This window comes from Pelodiscus sinensis, chromosome 2, assembly GCF_052426305.1.
Source record: "Pelodiscus sinensis isolate ZL-2025 chromosome 2, ASM5242630v1, whole genome shotgun sequence".
Classification (NCBI taxonomy): Eukaryota; Metazoa; Chordata; order Testudines; family Trionychidae; genus Pelodiscus; species Pelodiscus sinensis.
This window is the reverse complement of record NC_143053.1, coordinates 138,844,802-138,861,279: the sequence shown is the minus strand read 5'-3', so window position 1 is coordinate 138,861,279 and position 16,478 is coordinate 138,844,802. Positions and strand designations below refer to the sequence as shown.

The following is a 16,478-nucleotide window of genomic DNA, read 5'->3' as shown; positions in this document are numbered from 1 at the left end:
CCCCACCACCAGCCCAGCCCGGGCTGAACTTCTGAACCTGGCCAGCCGGGGCTCTCTGGTCCAGCAACATCTATGGTCCGAGAATCCCAGATTTTAGAGATTCAACCTGTCATAGGATGATGCGATAGCAAATGTGAAAAATAGAGACAGGAGGTGGGAACCCTATACAAGACAAAGCCCTGAATATTGGGACTGTTCCTTAAAAACCTCTGGTCACCCTAGTTCAGTGGTTTTCAAACTTTTTGTCTCATGACTCAGCTGAAGAAAATTGCTATCGCCCACAACCCAACATAATCATAGCTTTTGACTAGAATGCTGCATATGGGGTGGGTCCAGGAATGAAGGAGGGGGCTCAGGGCCAAGGCTGAGGAACAGGCTTACGTCTAGTCAGCAGTGCTGCAGGGGTGCTAAGGCAGGTTTCCTGCTTGTCCTTGCACCACAGACCATGCTGTGTCCCAGAAGTGGCCAGCAGCAGAGGTGAACAAGCAGCTCTGTGTGCTATTCTTGCCAGCAGGCACAGCCCCCTCTTGAGGCATTGGGTCACTTTGCTATACGGTGACCATGCTGCATTTCGGAAGTGGCCAGCAACAGGTCCAGCTCCTAGGTGGGGGCGTGGATGTCCAAGGAGCCAAGTGCTGCGCCTGCCCTGAACACCAGCTCTCCACTCCCACTGGCTGGTTCCTGGACAATGACCTTCTGGGACCCAGTACTGAGTCATGACCCATAGTTTGAAAACCACTGCCCTAGCTGGTGAAAATGTTCACCTTTTGGATGCCCACTAAGCCATTAATGTACACCAACTATTAGGGGCTCTGTATTAATGGGCATTGTTTTGCAACTATAATTTCTGATATATATTTTTCCCTTCTGACACTTTATGGCATATAGATTCCAGAATGCTATATGTTTTATAGCTTTTTAAAATTTACAGTAAAGAAATATCCTCTGAGAGTGGAAGACCCTGGAAGTAACAAAATAAACCAGAAGAGACTACACTTATCAAATATAGATTAGATGTCTTAAATATTTTTTTTAAATAATGAACTCTGGCTTTTTATTTCTCATTTTAAAAAAAGCTAAATGAGGGCTTCCAGATCAGCCTTCCTGAGCATGGACTCCATCAGTAACAAGTCTATTAAAGTGGCCAGGGGTCTGTTCCATACTACACTGGTAAGTGTTATTAAAAGCTGACTTCTGTCAGCACGCCCAGCTTTCACATTGTTCAGCTGTGTGCTGTGAAATGTGGAAGCACCCATCATCCCAAAACTGCAAAATCAATACGAAATCACTAAAATCATCCAAGACCCTTTTTAATTTACCATTAACGCTCTCATTTCTTAATGTATCCATTCCACCTTAATTAACCCTGAGAGCAATCTTCTCCAGTAGCCCAGAGTGCATGCAGTCTTTAAAAACAAGAAATTAATCAGACATGTTTCCAGCAAGTGTCTCTTGCTCTGGAGCTACATCTACACAAAACACTCACATACTCTCAAGTTATACTGACTGGCTAACACAATACAAACGAATCTACATACACTTCAGCTTCAAGTTTTATGTCCTACTTTCTGCTCTACTAAAGAAATTCTGTTGGGGGGGAAAGGTTGTATTTTAATTATCTTCTATCTATTGCTCTCATTTCATGGTTTAGGCTGACTTTTTTTTTTAACTCCTTTAAGGAAATGCTCTTTGATAAACAGTAACAGCCAAATACATTTTTTTCATCTGCATTTTAATTTGTCCTGTTCACTCATTCTGCCTGCAATGGTTTGCCATAGGAAAAACATAAGGTTTTGAAGAACAATTTCATAAAGAAATGGAATTTCAAGAAAATCAATAACAGATTATTAGCTGATGCTGTATTAACTAGCCCCAACTTTTATTACAGAATGAACATATAGACAAATTTTAATGCATATTTGGGGTTTTTTTCTCTACTGCCATGGAGTAGCCAATTATTTTTTGTCAAGGTCCAAATTTCTTGGTTAAGGTATAGGCAAAATCCAGACTCTAGAGAACATAATAAAAAAATCAACAATAATTATAATTAAGCAATCAATAATACTTCAGGGTCCAGATTTGTCCTATAATCTACCTATTGACCACTACAGTAGGGTACAGCTTTTTCATGTGACCTGTACACATTCTCCCTACCAAATCCAAGGGATTTCAACTGAAACAGGCACACAAACATTTTGAATAGATTTCCATGTTAAAGCTGTTCTAATGCTGGCACAGACAGGTACTTGTAACACTGTTTACCCTACTAGGGATGTTAGGAAGCAAAAAATAGTTAATGGTGTAGTTGATAAAATTTCTATCGACTACATGATTAGTTGATAAGGAAGGAAGCTTCTGGGAGTTACTCCCCCCCTCCCCTGCTGCAGCTCTGCAGTGTGAATGTAATAAGAGTCAGGTGGGCAAGCAGGCTGGCTCCTACTATACTTAAACTGCAGAGCCGCAGCGGGGGTAGCTCCTGGACCCGTGCTGGGACTGAGCCGGGCTGCCTCTGTAGTCGATTCGACTACTAGCACACACCTCTATTCCCTACAGCTCTCCTAAGTACAAATCTCCTCCAATCTGTTACACATATAGGAAAGTTGGGAGAGTTCATTGCTTCAAAGTATAATTTAAGAAAAGAAAACAAATAGGTAGGGCTTTTTAATGATAAGAGTGATTTGGCATTGCTGTGACAATGGAAGTTTAAAAGCCAATCACTGCTATCTTTAGTGCTTACACTTGGAATTTTAACTTTCTGACTAAGCCACAGATATAGAAGTATGGCATCAGATAAATTGTCCTGAAATCATAAAACCAGAGACATGTACATAGTTTTCTGAAAGCAGATATTAGACTTACGAGACAACGGTGTTAAAAGTCCTTTCTCCCTCCCCCACTTTTAAAAAGCCTTGTCTTTTCCCAGCAGTGTTTACATTTAGCAATGCAGGCGCATTCTTAAGCCATCCTGCATTTTCAAATGTCATTCAAGCTGTTGGTTTCCAATCTATCCTAAAATGTCATGCCATTCATAAGTGGTCATGTTCTCAGTATTTCATGCAGTGCAACAGGTTGTCAATGGAAGAAAAAACATATGTAGGGGACTTTTTTATATGGAAAACAAAAGCCCTACATTACACCTATGTTAAAACTAGTAGAGGAATGGGGAGAATTTTTCTGTGCCTGGAGAAGTTCAAATCCTCCTCCAGACATAAAAGTCATATATTTCTTTTAAAATTCTTGAGTCACAAAAGAAGGTTATTCTGTACCTGGACATCACTAAGCACCTAAATGTCGTGAAGTGTCTATTACCTGAATGGTGAGGGAAGGGAGAAGAAGAGGATCAGCAATTTAGTGAGCTTTGCACAGTGCAACCCACGCACAGTGAATTCGATATAACATAACAAATAAAACACTCTGCACTAGGGATGTTAAAATGCATGTAACTAATTAATCGTGTAACAGCTGAAAATTTCATCGGTTACATGGTTACATGTGGGGCGGCAGCCAGCTCCCCAGGATCCAGGCCACACTGGAAGTCGACTTTTAAGACAGCTCCCTGTGCATACCAGCTCCCGCCTGCCTCACCCCTCCTCCCCTGTGCTGCTGCCTCTGATACAGAGGCAGCAGGGAGACACAGCAGGCAGCTCCCCAGGAGCCGATTCGCTCGGGGAGCCAGCTTTTAAACTGGCTCCCTGCATGTACTGACTCCAGCTTGCCCCTCCGCGCTGCTGCCTCTGTATCAGATACAGAGGCAACAGTGCAAGGTGGCAGGTGGCTCCCCAGGAGCTGGTGTCCCGGGATAGTTGGCATGTAAACCACATGTAGCAGTTTGGGTAATTGTTGATAAGCTCATGGTTACACTCTTTGGGTATGTCTACACTACAGCACTAATTCGAACTAACTTAGTTAATTCGAACTAAGCTAATTCGAACTAACGGATCCAGACTAAAAAACTAGTTCAAATTAGCGTTTTGTTAATTCGAACTAGCATGTCCACATTAAGTGGACCCTGAACCGGGCTTAAGGATGGCCAGAAGCAGTGCCGGCAGGGCATCAGAGGAGGACTTAGAGCGTGGAGCTGCTGTCTCAGGCTAGCCGAGGGCTGTGCTTAAAGGGTCCCGACCCCCACCCCGGACAGACAGTACTCAGGGGTTCCCTGCTTGCAAAGCTGTCCTGGCTTGGAGTGCCCGGTGTACCCACACTCGGCATATCACAGCACTCGGCCATCAGACTGGCTGCACTTGCCGCAGGCTGCCATCTGGGGAGAGGAGGCAATTGGGGGGCTGCAGGAGAGCTTCCACCCCCAGAAGCCCGCAGAGCCAGCCCATCGGGGGCTCGTACCCGATTCCTCCCTCACCTCCTTCCACTTACCCTTCCCTAGCCCCCCTTCCTGATATACAAAATGAAGGACACGTGTGGTCAAAAATAGAATCTCTCTTTATTGAACAGAACTCGGGGAGACTGGGAAAAGAAGGTGGGAGAGGGGAAGAGAAAGGGTGGAAGAGGGGAGGGCAACTACAATGATCAGAGGTTTGGAACAGGTCCCATATGAAGAAAGGCTAAAGAGACTGGGACTTTTCAGTTTAGAAAAGAGGAGACTGAGGGGGGATAGGATAGAGGTCTACAAAAGCATGAGTGGGGTGGAGAGGATGCATCAAGAAAAGTTCTTCATTAGTTCCCATAATAGAAGGACTAGAGGACACCAAAGGAAAGGAATGGGTAGCAGGCTTCAAACTAGTAACAGAAAGCTGTTCTTCACAAAGCAAAGAGTCAACCTGTGGAACTCCTTGCTGCAGGAGGCTGTGAAGGCTAGAACTGGAACAGAGTTTAAAGAGAAGTGAGATCAATTCATGGAGTTTGGGTCCATGGAGTGGTATTAGCCAGGGGGTAGGATTGGTGTCCCTGCCCAAAGTTTGTGGAAGGCTGGAGAGGGATGGCACGAGACAAATGGCTTGGTCACTGTCTTCGGTCCATCCCCTCCAGGGTCCCTAGGGTTGGCCGCTGTCGGCAGACAGGCTACTGGGCTAGATGGACCTTTGGTCTGACCCAGGACGGCCATTGTAAGCTCAGGGCTCAGGGTCGGGGGTCTCAGTGGACCACCTTGATTTTCATGCACACCTCTTCCTGGGTGGCCAGGCTGGCAGCTCTCCTGCCCTAGACGGCCACTTTCCTGTGCCTAATGCGGAGGTCGTGGACGAGGTCCACGATGTCCGCACTTGCCCAGGCGGGTGCCCGCCTGTTGCGGTCCCAGGCAAGCTCCTGGGAGCCGCCAGCCTGGTCCCGGGAAGAGGGGGAGGGCTGGGGGGCATCGGGTGGCTGGCTCGATCCGTGCCAGGTGCAGGGTCTTCTGGCTGGGTGCTGGCAAGCTTGCACCTGGCACGGGCACCGTAGCCAGCCCGTGCCCCTTTAAGGGGTCCGGGGCCGGGAGGGGGGCAGTCGAGTTTCCCTGGTGTTGGCCAGAGTGGCCACCAGGGAAAGCTGGGGAGGTCTAGCCTCCCACTAGTTCGTATTAAGGGGCTACACACCCCTTAATTCGAACTAGTAAGTTTGAACTAGGCTTAGTCCTCGTAGAATGAGGTTTACCTAGTTTGAACTAAGCGCTCCGCTAGTTCGAATTAAGTTCGAATTAGTGTAGCACCTATCAAAGTTAATTTGAACTAACGTCCGTTAGTTCGAATTAACTTTGTAGTGTAGTGTAGACATACTCTTACATCTCTACTCTACACCAACATGTCACAAGGATCTTACAAAGTGTATTGCAAACATTTAACAAATAAAACAAGCTCTGAGTGACATTCACTATAATGCAGAAGATTAATACACTATCCTCAAAAGAGGATTTTAAGTAGGAGTAGGGAATAAAGTTGGTGATAAATGTGCATTGGCCACAAAGTTATCCTTTTTTTCCTCTCCTCTTTTCCAATGATGAATCAGAATGAAAAATTCTACTTCCTTTCAATGTATTTCATTTGCAAACTAATTTAAACATAAACCAAAAACAGCTCCACAACAGCTAATTTAAACATAAACCAAAAATTCACTGAACAGAATGCATTTGAGAAACCCAAAGTTCTAAATTTATGTTTTAAGAATAGATGTACTGTTGGGAAGGCAATACAAATATTAATTTTTTTGGCCCAGAAGACATTTGTGGAAGATTGACCCATTAAAATTTCTCTATTTTGGTGTCATGATTATTAATTTACTAGTCTTATTGACTAGGTGGTCTGATTTAGCAGGTAGGACCAGGAGTTAGATCTAGTAGTAGTTAGTGCAACACTCTTAGTGGTTGCAGCAGGAGCCTGAGTTGGAGTCAGAAATCAGGCGTCAGGCTTAAGGTCAAAGACAAAGTCAGGGTCTCTAACCAGAGATCAGCACTAGAGTCAAGGACCAGGAATAAAGCCTAGAGTGAGTCAGGAGTCAAGCCACAAAATGAGGAGAGCCAGGTCTTGTACAAGAGAGAAAGTACTACCGGGTTCCTGGACCTCTCTGCATGCTGAAACGAAGTGGCTGGACCAACCAGAGCTAATGAGGTGTAATAATAAGCAGGTCTTCTGAGTGGAGCTCTTCCTGTGGTTTATAATGCTTGAATTGAAGCTCTGCCATATCTGCTGGGGAGGGGGGGCAACATGGAAACAATAGTTATTCAAATCCCTGCAGACCCAACTTCTAGTACTCTCGATCTGTAAACCCAGACTTGTGTTTCAAACCTAATGGGCTGAATTATACTCTCTCTAACACTCCATTCACCTCCATGGATGTAGCCCTGATTTACATGGGTGAGAGATCTTTGTGGCATTGCTTCATCTCAGCATTTCATAGGTGAAGCAAACCCATTATGTGAGCCCATCTCTGGAGCCACAAGGAGAAGGAGAGGACTGGCTGCTCTACTATAGCTGCCTATCACTGCACTGTCATTTCTTCTCTTTTTAAGAGGGCAACTCTGAAAAGGTTCAGGCAGGCAAAGGGGTATCCCATCAGAAATACAATGATCTAAGGACCCACATTCTGACAGTGATACTATAATCCAATGGTTCTCAAACTTTTTGGCTCATGAACCACCTGGCTCAATGTAAACCTTTCTGTGGACCACCAGTCACTAATGCAAACTCACTGTTAATTATATAATTATGTCTGAGCCATTTTGCTAATGCTGCAGCTAGGGAGACTGGTTTAATTTAAATTATTAAACAGATTAAGCACTTTAATTTTCTCATGCTAGTTTATCAAACTTCATTTTAAATACAATAAAATATTAATTTTTGTACAATACAAAAGGTTTCAATGTTTTCTTTATTTATGGCACGTGAGGGGAACCTTTTTTGTGTCAGGGGTCACTGACCCACAGAAAAATCAGTTGGGGACCATACAAGTGAGAAGCAAAAAAAACCTCCTTCAAAAACCCCCAATCCTCAGTGATGTGGCCCCCAACTGAGATACCTCACTCCTTTGGCGCTCCACCCCAAGGGACATGGGAAAGGGGAGGGACAGGGAGGACTAAGGTTCAGAGCTTCCCATAGGCTTGATTTACTTTTCTGGGGTTCTGGAGCTAGTGGATTTTATGGACCCCTTTAGGCTCTGGGGTGGAGACAAAAATGAGGGGTTCAGTGTGCAGGACAGGGCTACGTGAGTGGGATAGAAATGAGGTACAGGAACTGTGAGCAAGGTGGGGTGCAGAAGGGGGTGAGGGTTCAAGGTCTGGGTGAGAGGTAGGGTACAAGAGCAGACTCAGGGTAGAGTGTCTGGCCAGGGGCAGGGAGATGGAGGGAGGGAGTGCCTGGCCATCACCTATGGTCCGCAGCTAAAACCTTTCCAATGCATAATCAGTGATCTACAACCCATCCTGGACAATGATCCCTCACTCTCACAGACCTAGGGAGGTAGGCCAGTCCTCACCCACAGACAACCCGCCAACCTGAAGCAAATTCACACCAGCAACTATACATTACACCAAAGTAACTAACTCAGGAACCAATCCCTGCAACAAACCTCGGAGCCAACTCTGCCCACATATCTACACCAGCAACACCATCACAGGACCTAACCACATCAACCACACCATCATGGGCTCATTCACCTGCCAACCTACCAATATAATATATGCCATCCTGTGCCAGCAATGCCCCTTTGCCATATACATTGGCCAAACTGGATAGTCCCTACGTAAAAGAATAAACGGACACAAATCAGATATCAGGAATGGTAATATCCAAAAACCTGTAGAACACCTCAATCTCCCCGGACACACAGTAGCAGATTTAAAGGTAGCCATCCTGCAACAAAAAAAACTTAAAAAACAGACTTCAGAGAGAAATTGCAGAGCTACAATTCATTTGCAAATTTGACACTATCAGTCTAGGATTAAACAAAGACTGTGAATGGCTAACCAACTACAAAAGCAATTTCTCCTCCCTTGGTGTTCACACCTCCACACCAGCTGCTAGAAGTGGGCTTCCATCCTCCGTGCCTGAACTGACGTTATCTCTAGCCTTACTCTTGGTTAGAACTCTTTTCTTATGCCTGTATATTTATACCTGCCTCTGGAATTTCCACTACATGCATCTAATGAAGTGGGTCTTTGCCCACGAAAACTTATGCTCCAATAAATCTATTAGTCTATATGGTGCCACGGAACTTCTCATTGTTTAGTTCCAGTGTCGTCTCCTCTCACCGCTGCCAGGCGTGGCATAGCCTAACCTGCTGACAGGGAAGGGAGGGCGCCAGCCACTCATGCACCCCGAGAGCCCACCACACCCGGCCAAGAACCGCACAGCTCAACCTGCTGCCTGCCCCATGGGACGAATCAAGGGACACACCATTCTTACCATTGTGGCGGTGCTCTTCCACGTGTAGCTCTATGGCTTGTGTAGGGGGGATGAGTTTGCTTTCCTCACCTCCCCACCTGCTGGCTGGAGCTAGTAATCCAGCCTTGTGACTGAGCTCCAACTGTGAGGCTGCAGCGGCAGTGCGAGCTTCCCGCTGCATGGGGGAGACATGAGCTCCCACCACGGACCACCTGGGAGGTGGCCATGGACTACCTGGAAGGCGGCCGCAGACCACTAGCTCTGAGAACTACTGCTGTAATCCCAGGGGAAGGATGACTAGTGTTACAACAGGGAAATCTGGCAAGTCTAGCTTCAAAGTATTTTTGTTTTCCTTTGGGGATCAGTCTCACATCACACTTGTTTTTTCTGTCCCCTGCTCAACTAATGCCACACTCACTGGCACCAAAATCTGCTACTGATTCTGTTTGGCAAGCCAGCAAAAGGGGCCTCTGCAACAGAACAGCTGCCTGAACTATCCCTTCACCTCACATGCTTTTCCCCAAACTACTTTCATATTAACACATTTCTTTTTGCAGTACCAATGAATTGTAAATGTAAAATTCAAGCTCTTTATGTTAATAATATTTTAAGTTTTATAAGTAAGTGATGCAAATGGAAAGTATTAAACATCACTTAAACTATGGCAAGAAATTATAATATTAAAAAATCCCCAAAAGTAATAGTTATTAAAATTCCTGCAAGCATTAAATATGAACAAAGAACTTTATGAACCTAGCCTTTTACTACTTAGCTCAGACGCTCTTTTTACAACTCTGCAGACAGATCTGAAAACATATGAAACTGAAGTGTTGCACCTTATTAAAAACCATAAATTTTTAAACCAGAAGTCTTAACTTGAAGAGTGAGTTTTTATAACTATTCTAGCAAAGAAAACTAAAATATAATTGTTAAGATCTTCACTTTTAATGCTAAAAATAATGGTACTAAAAAAGGGACAGTACAGCATGAGAGAGAAGATGCTCTTCCTATGTGTGTTGTCTACATACTCCAGTATATCACACATACAGTTATATGGTTTTCATGTCCCTTTCTGAATCACACATTAAAAATATAATCTAGAGCCAATTACCAAATTTTAACAGCATCTCTGCTTAACTTCACAGCTGAAGGGTCACTCTGATGAATTTTTAAAACAACCTCCTGCCCTGCAGTCCCAAAGCAGCTGACCTCTCCTGTTTCATGGAGAGAGGAGAGAGAGGAGGTAAAAAACCAGAACTCCCCTGTTTAACCAGTCATGTAATTCAAACCATTTAAAGCTTGGTTTAAGTAATTCATTCATTTCTTTCCCTAGATTTAGGGAATGGAGGATTTTTCTCTGGCCCATACAGAATTCATTATTTGGATTAAAAAATAAGTAAAATACTATAAAGTATAAAAATGTGACTTCATCTTGTTCATCATTGTAATCAACTGATGAACAACACCCATATTTTCTTCCCCTACATTAATTATTATGAATATTATCATCAAGTTAGGATCCATTCCTACTCCCACTGAAGCCAACTACAATGTTGTCATTGACTTCAAGGGTGCAGACCTGGGCTATATGATTTTAAATGTCTCAGGATGTTGCTTTATTGTTACGCCAGTACAACACATTCCACACCTATCATGCAATATAAAAACAACAAGGCAATAATCATTGTAATATAATTTTGCATACACCCATAATGTATTAAAGTAAACATGTACTCTGACCTGCCTTGAACAACAGGGGTCTTGATTCTATTTAGTACATGCGAACCACTAGCAGTATCATATCCAGGATACAATGCTAATTTTAGATTGTTGGATGTACTCCACTACAGGGTGTGATAGAGATGGTTAAAAATAGCATATCTGGCCAATGGCACATCTCAACTTTTAAAGTGGTTCTGTAAGTTACCAGATCAGTGTTTCTAGTTACTAGCTGACTTGAATGCTCAAATTACTACATAGTCCTTCTGCAGGACTTTTTATGTTACTGTCATTATCTTTATACAATAGACACATAGTAGTACAGAGAAAATGAATTCTTTCCAGAAGTTTATTTCTTCAGGAGGTGTTTATTTTGGAGCATTCTGGGCTGTGGTTCATATTATTTATCTATCTAAATTTCCTGCAGGATGACGGGCACCTCCTCTTGCCCTTACATTGCTTCCCCACAGCAGGAGGTCATCTTAAGCCACCACCACCTACCCCCAACCCCTGATTCTGGCCACATTCCATACTGGCCTCTTCCCCCACAGCCTGTAGACCCTCCTCACGCCATGCTACCATCACCACCAGCCAGACTAAGCCCAGAACACACATCCCTGCCTTTCACGCTGACTGGCCTCTTCTCCCACAGCTCTACCGGCTGCAGCCCCTCTTCATGCCATGCTACCTTTGCCACCAGCCACCCAGGCCTGCCTCTTGGTCCCAGCCACCTTTCCCGCTGACCAGCATCTTCACCCCCGCCCCACTGGCTGCAGCACCTCCTCACACCATCCCTAGCCCCCTCATTCACACCTCCCCAAGCCAAGACTCCACATCCCTAACCTGCTCAATTACTGCCCATCTGAGACCACGCACCTCCAGCCCCCTCACTCACCACCCAGAGAAGATGGCGCACTCCCAGCTCCCCCCTCACACAACATAGTTCTACCACCTCCCCCCACCAAGGTTGAAGCAGCAGTGCCAATTTCCCGCAGGGAGGAGGGACAAAGACCCAGGGCTCCCCACATGCTGCCACTTCTCTCCCCCCTTCCCTGGCTCGGGGCACTGCAGTACAGGGATGCGCTTCAAGGAGCCTGTTCCTGCTGCTGTTCCTCCAGACAGGGGAGGAGGAAGGGAAGCAGCAGCATGTGGGGAGCCTTGGGGCTGTCTCCCTCCCTCTGCAGGAAGCCAGCACTGGCACACCAGTTGCAGGCTCCTAGCTAGGAGGGGAGCCCGGGGGGCAAGGGAGGCTGATCTGGAGCTGGTGAGTAAGTGGGCTAGGGGTGCAGGGTCTCAGCAAGGCAGTGAGTGAGCGGGTGGTGGTGAGGGGTCTCGACTTGCAGGGTGTAAGGCTAGAATGCCAGTAGCATTGTCCCAGCCCATTCACTCCTACCCCCCAAGGTGAGACCACACACCCTCAGCCCTCTCACACACTCCCTCCACCAAACCCCCAGCCCACTCACTCATACCCCCCCAAGCCAAGACCTTGCACCTCCACTCATCTCTTCCACTAAGACCCTCGCCCCCAGCCTGTTCCTGCACCCTTCCTCCTGGCCAGACACCTATCCTGTGTCTGCTCCTGCCTGCTCCCCACTGGCTAGGCACTTACCCCCAGAGAAAGGGGGATTGGCAAGTGTAGCAAGCAGGGAGCACAGCCCCCGAATTTAAAAAAAAGTAATGGAGGTACACCTTTCAAACTGATATATAAACAACAATATTCTAAAATATACCATTATAACCTAATATTCAGTACATACATTTATTTAAAGCGTTTTTATTTTTAAATATACTGTTTTCATTGCTCCTTGTTGTACTAACTGAAGTAGTTAATATCACACTTACATGTGATAGGATAATGCAAAGAAATTGTATCAATGCTTCTTGTTAGAAATACTGTATATTGGGCACTACTGTCTGAGTTCCAATCTGAGCATATAATTTGCTATGTCCAATGGATAATTATTGTTTTGTTTAGAAGTTCATGCTGAAGAAACACCCTGCAGCCAAAAAGCATTTTGGCTGATCAAACATCTGGGTATATGAGTTTTTTAAGAAAGTCTGGATTGAGCCGGCAGCTGCATTTTGGAATTTTAATTATAAGTGCTTTAGATGTATACATCTTTGCCCATGAGCATTTCTTGCCATGCATACTAGAGACTCAGTGGGTTAAGACTCTATTGGCTGTGTCTTTTGTTCAGATTCTTTCAAACGTGTTTTGACTCAAGGGGTTTCAAATGTGAACACATTAATGTCATTCCGGGAACAGACTGAAATAGTCAAAAGGCACATATCCTGCCAAAAGCCAGAGTGGTAGACTATCCTCATGGTTATGTTTAGAAAAAATAAATAAAAACAGTTACCTGAAAAGTGAAAAGAGGAATCTGCTAACAAGGAAAAAGTTCTCATTTTTTGAGAAAACAGTTTTAAATTGTTTTTAGATACCTGTTTTCATGAGTTTACTCATACATGCCTAATTAAATTCAGTCATAACGGCTTCATTAAAAAGGTTAGTGAGTACACCATAAAGGCATTTTAGTCCTGGAGGGGGTCTCTGATATTAGTCTTCACTAAGAATGATTCATTAATTGCTTGCTTTATCCTAACCCTTTTAACAATATTTTGACTCAACACCACAAAACATGGTGACTTTTTCTTCACAGTCTGACACATTTGCCCTAAGATAAAGTCAAGGAAGCTGTTAAAAGTCTGCAAGCAGATACTTCTGAGAAACATACTTTTATAAGTCTTACGGGGTAGCGGTGTTAGTCTGTATGGGCATGCCTACACTGGGAAATAATTTCAAAATAAGTAAAATCGAAATATCTCCCAAAATAACAAAATTGAAATATTACATCTGCACTATGGGGGAGCATCGAAATGGCTCAGAATCATTTCAAAATAGTGCGTCCACACTGACTGGTGCCTATCTCGCACTTAGAGCCCCCTGGAAGCACTCCGGGGAGGGCACCAGGAGGGTGGTTACTTCCTGTGGCTGCTTGGTCAGGCAAGCTGAGACGTGCTTACAGGAGCTTCTCTCTACAGCTGCATCTCAGCGCCACTCCTCCACTGCCTACCCCCTTGTGGGACACCAAAACGGATGCAGTGTGCTCTGGTTGCTCTTGCGGATGCCACAGCACTCACATCATAGAGCCAGAGCTGCTGCAAAGCTATGCCAGGCTCACAGGCCTTGTGTTGCGCCTCAGGGCTCAATTCGTCCACACTGTCCAGGTCCTAGCATTCCTGCTGCTGCAAATGCCCCTAAACCCACTGGACACCATTGAATGCTGCTTCTGGCAGAGAGAGACCAGTTCCAACTGGTGCGACTGCATCATCCTGCAGGGATGGGATGACCAGCAGTGGCTCCAGAGCTTCCTGGAGCTCTGCGAGTGGCTTGCTCCTGCCCTCAGGCTACAGGACAACCAGCTGTGACCTGCCATCCCCCTGCAGAAGCGCACTGCCATCGCCCTATGGAAGCTCACCACGCCGGACAGCTACCACTCCATCAGGAAACAGTTCAGCATGGGGAAATCCAAAGTCCTGTGGGTAACCAAGGCCATCAACAACATCCTGCTGTGGAGGGTCACTACTCAGGGCAACATGGACACCGTTGTTGATGGCTTTGTTGCCATGGGCTTCCCCAACTATGGGGGCAGGCATAGACAGCACACACATCCCCATTCCCCTCCCCCCAACGCCGCCAACCACCGTGCCTCAAACTATATCAACAGGAAAGGGTTCTTTCCGATGGTGCTACAGGCCAGGGTGAACCATAAGGGCTGGGTCACAGACATTAAGAACATAAGAACATAAGAATGGCCGTACTGGGTTAGACCAAAGTCCGTGCCGCGTGTAGCCGCAGGGCACGGAGTCCGCACTAGCGGACATTTAAAAATGGCGGCGCCCGGCAAGATGCAAATGAAGCCCGGGAAATTCAAATCCCGGGCTTCATTTGCAACTCCCAGTTGCCTACATTACCACCCTAGTTCGAACTAGGGTGGTAGTGTAGACATACCCTAACAGATTAATGTTGGCTGGTCGGGGAAGGTGCACAACACCTGCATATTCCAGAACTCAAGTCTGTTCCAGAAGATGCACAGCAGCACTAATTTCCCCGACCACACCATCAGAATCGGGGACATGGACACGCCTATGTGCATTTTGGGTGACACAGCCTACTCCTTGCTACCCTGACTTTTGAAGCCCCACAAGGGCAGCGCACCAAAGTGAACTTCAATGCCAAGCTCAGCAGGTGCCGCATGCTTGTGGAGTGTTCATTTGGCCATTTGAAGGGGAGGTTCAGGAGTCTCCTACCCTGCCTGGACGAGGGATGTAATAGTGTAGTCGATTAACTGATAAATCAATAAGCCAAAGCTTATAGGTTAATACTATAGACTACATGCATTTCCCTCTCTCCTCCCCCCGCCCCCCCAATCCTGGCCAGTACATTTTTTAGCAGGGCTGGCCAGCAGCCCAGCTCAGTTCTGGCTCGCTACTCCTGGACCTACTCCTGCTGCAGCTCTGTATTTAAAGTGTATTAGGAGCCAGACAGGCAGGTAGCCCGGCTCAGTTCCAGCTTGTGCTGGGTTCAGGACCTCAGACCCACCTTAGGGGCTGCTGCCATGCCACACTACTGCCTCTTTATCAGAGGCAGCAGCACTGGGCAATAGGCAGCCAGTCCACAAAGGGAACTAGTTTTTAAACTGGTTCCCCTCGTGGACCAGTTCCTGCCTGACACCCCACACTGCTGCCTCTGATACAGTGGCTGCAGGCCCCACCTCCAGAGACTATAGAATAGTTGACTAATCAATAAGAATTAATGAGGTTATCTGACTATTCAGTTAACCGATATTTAACATCCCTAGCCTGAACCTCAGCAAGTGAAACAACCCCTTCATGGTGATAGCCTGCTGTGTGCACCATAACTTTTGCGAGAGCAAGCGAGAGAATTTCCTGTCAGGGTAGGGGGCATTTTCCTGAAGCCTGTTGCTTTAAATGTTCCACAGGAGAAGGGGAGCAATGAAGATGTCACGTATGGCCAAACAGCCACAACTGCAGCTGTGAGAGGCCTCTGAAGGCCAGTGCAGCTGAGGGTCCACACTGATGCTATTTTGAAATAATTTAAAAATAAGTGTTATTCCTCATGGAAAGCAGGAGTTATTATTTCAAAATAATGGACTCCGTAGTGTGGATGTTCTGCTTGTTATTTTGAAATAAGGGAGTTATTCCCTGGTCTAGTGTAGACCAAAAGTATCTGAAAAAACAACAAGGAGTCCTGTGGCACCTTTAAGCCCTAACGTCTGTTAGTCTCTAGGGGTACGTCTAGACTACATGCCTCCGTCGACGGAGGCATGTAGATTAGCCAGATCGGCAGAGGGAAATGAAGCCGCGATTAAAATAATCGCGGCTTCATTTAAATTTAAATGGCTGCCCCGCTCTGCCGATCAGCTGTTTGTCGGCAGATCGGGGCAGTCTGGACGCGCCGCGCCGACAAAGAAGCCTTTCTTGATCAGCACAGGTAAACCTGGTTTCACGAGGCATACCTGTGCCGATCAAGAAAGGCTTCTTTGTCGGCGCGTCGCGTCCAGACTGCCCCGATCTGCCGACAAACAGCTGATCGGCAGAGCGGGGCAGCCATTTAAATTTAAATGAAGCCACGATTATTTTAATCGCGGCTTCATTTCCCTCTGCCGATCTGGCTAATCTACATGCCTCCGTCGACGGAGGCATGTAGTCTAGACACACCCTAAGATGCCACAGGACTCTTCGATACTTCTATAAAACACTCTGATATGTTGCAGTCAACTAATACAAAAACTGCATTAATGTCCCCATGAATGTAACCAATGTTTAACTGACATGTAATTAAATGAAGACTTTGTATTGCAGATAATTTAAGTGAATGTGTAACTTTTCTTTATTGGCTATGATGATGGATGCAGCTCACACAGGGAAGTC

The 16,478-nt window shown here is 45.8% G+C and overlaps 1 protein-coding gene across 3 annotated transcripts in view; it reads right to left on the bottom strand.

Annotated features, from left to right (window-relative positions):
* The window catches only part of SEMA5A (semaphorin 5A), a 553,406-nt gene that overhangs the window by 519,394 nt on the left and 17,534 nt on the right, over positions 1-16,478 (bottom strand). The window contains exons 1-2 of one of the 3 annotated variants that reach the window (XM_006111031.4): positions 10,545-10,896; positions 9,916-10,018 (exon numbers count right to left, since the gene is read on the bottom strand). The exons of 1 other annotated variant lie outside the window; for it this stretch is intronic. In XM_006111031.4, the coding sequence (XP_006111093.4) occupies positions 9,916-9,931 (16 nt within the window). In that variant the 5' untranslated portion in view covers positions 9,932-10,018; positions 10,545-10,896. Of the gene's footprint in view, positions 1-9,915; positions 10,019-10,544; positions 10,897-16,478 lie in introns of those variants that run through there. One more of the 3 variants, XM_075921491.2, reaches the window with a different exon arrangement.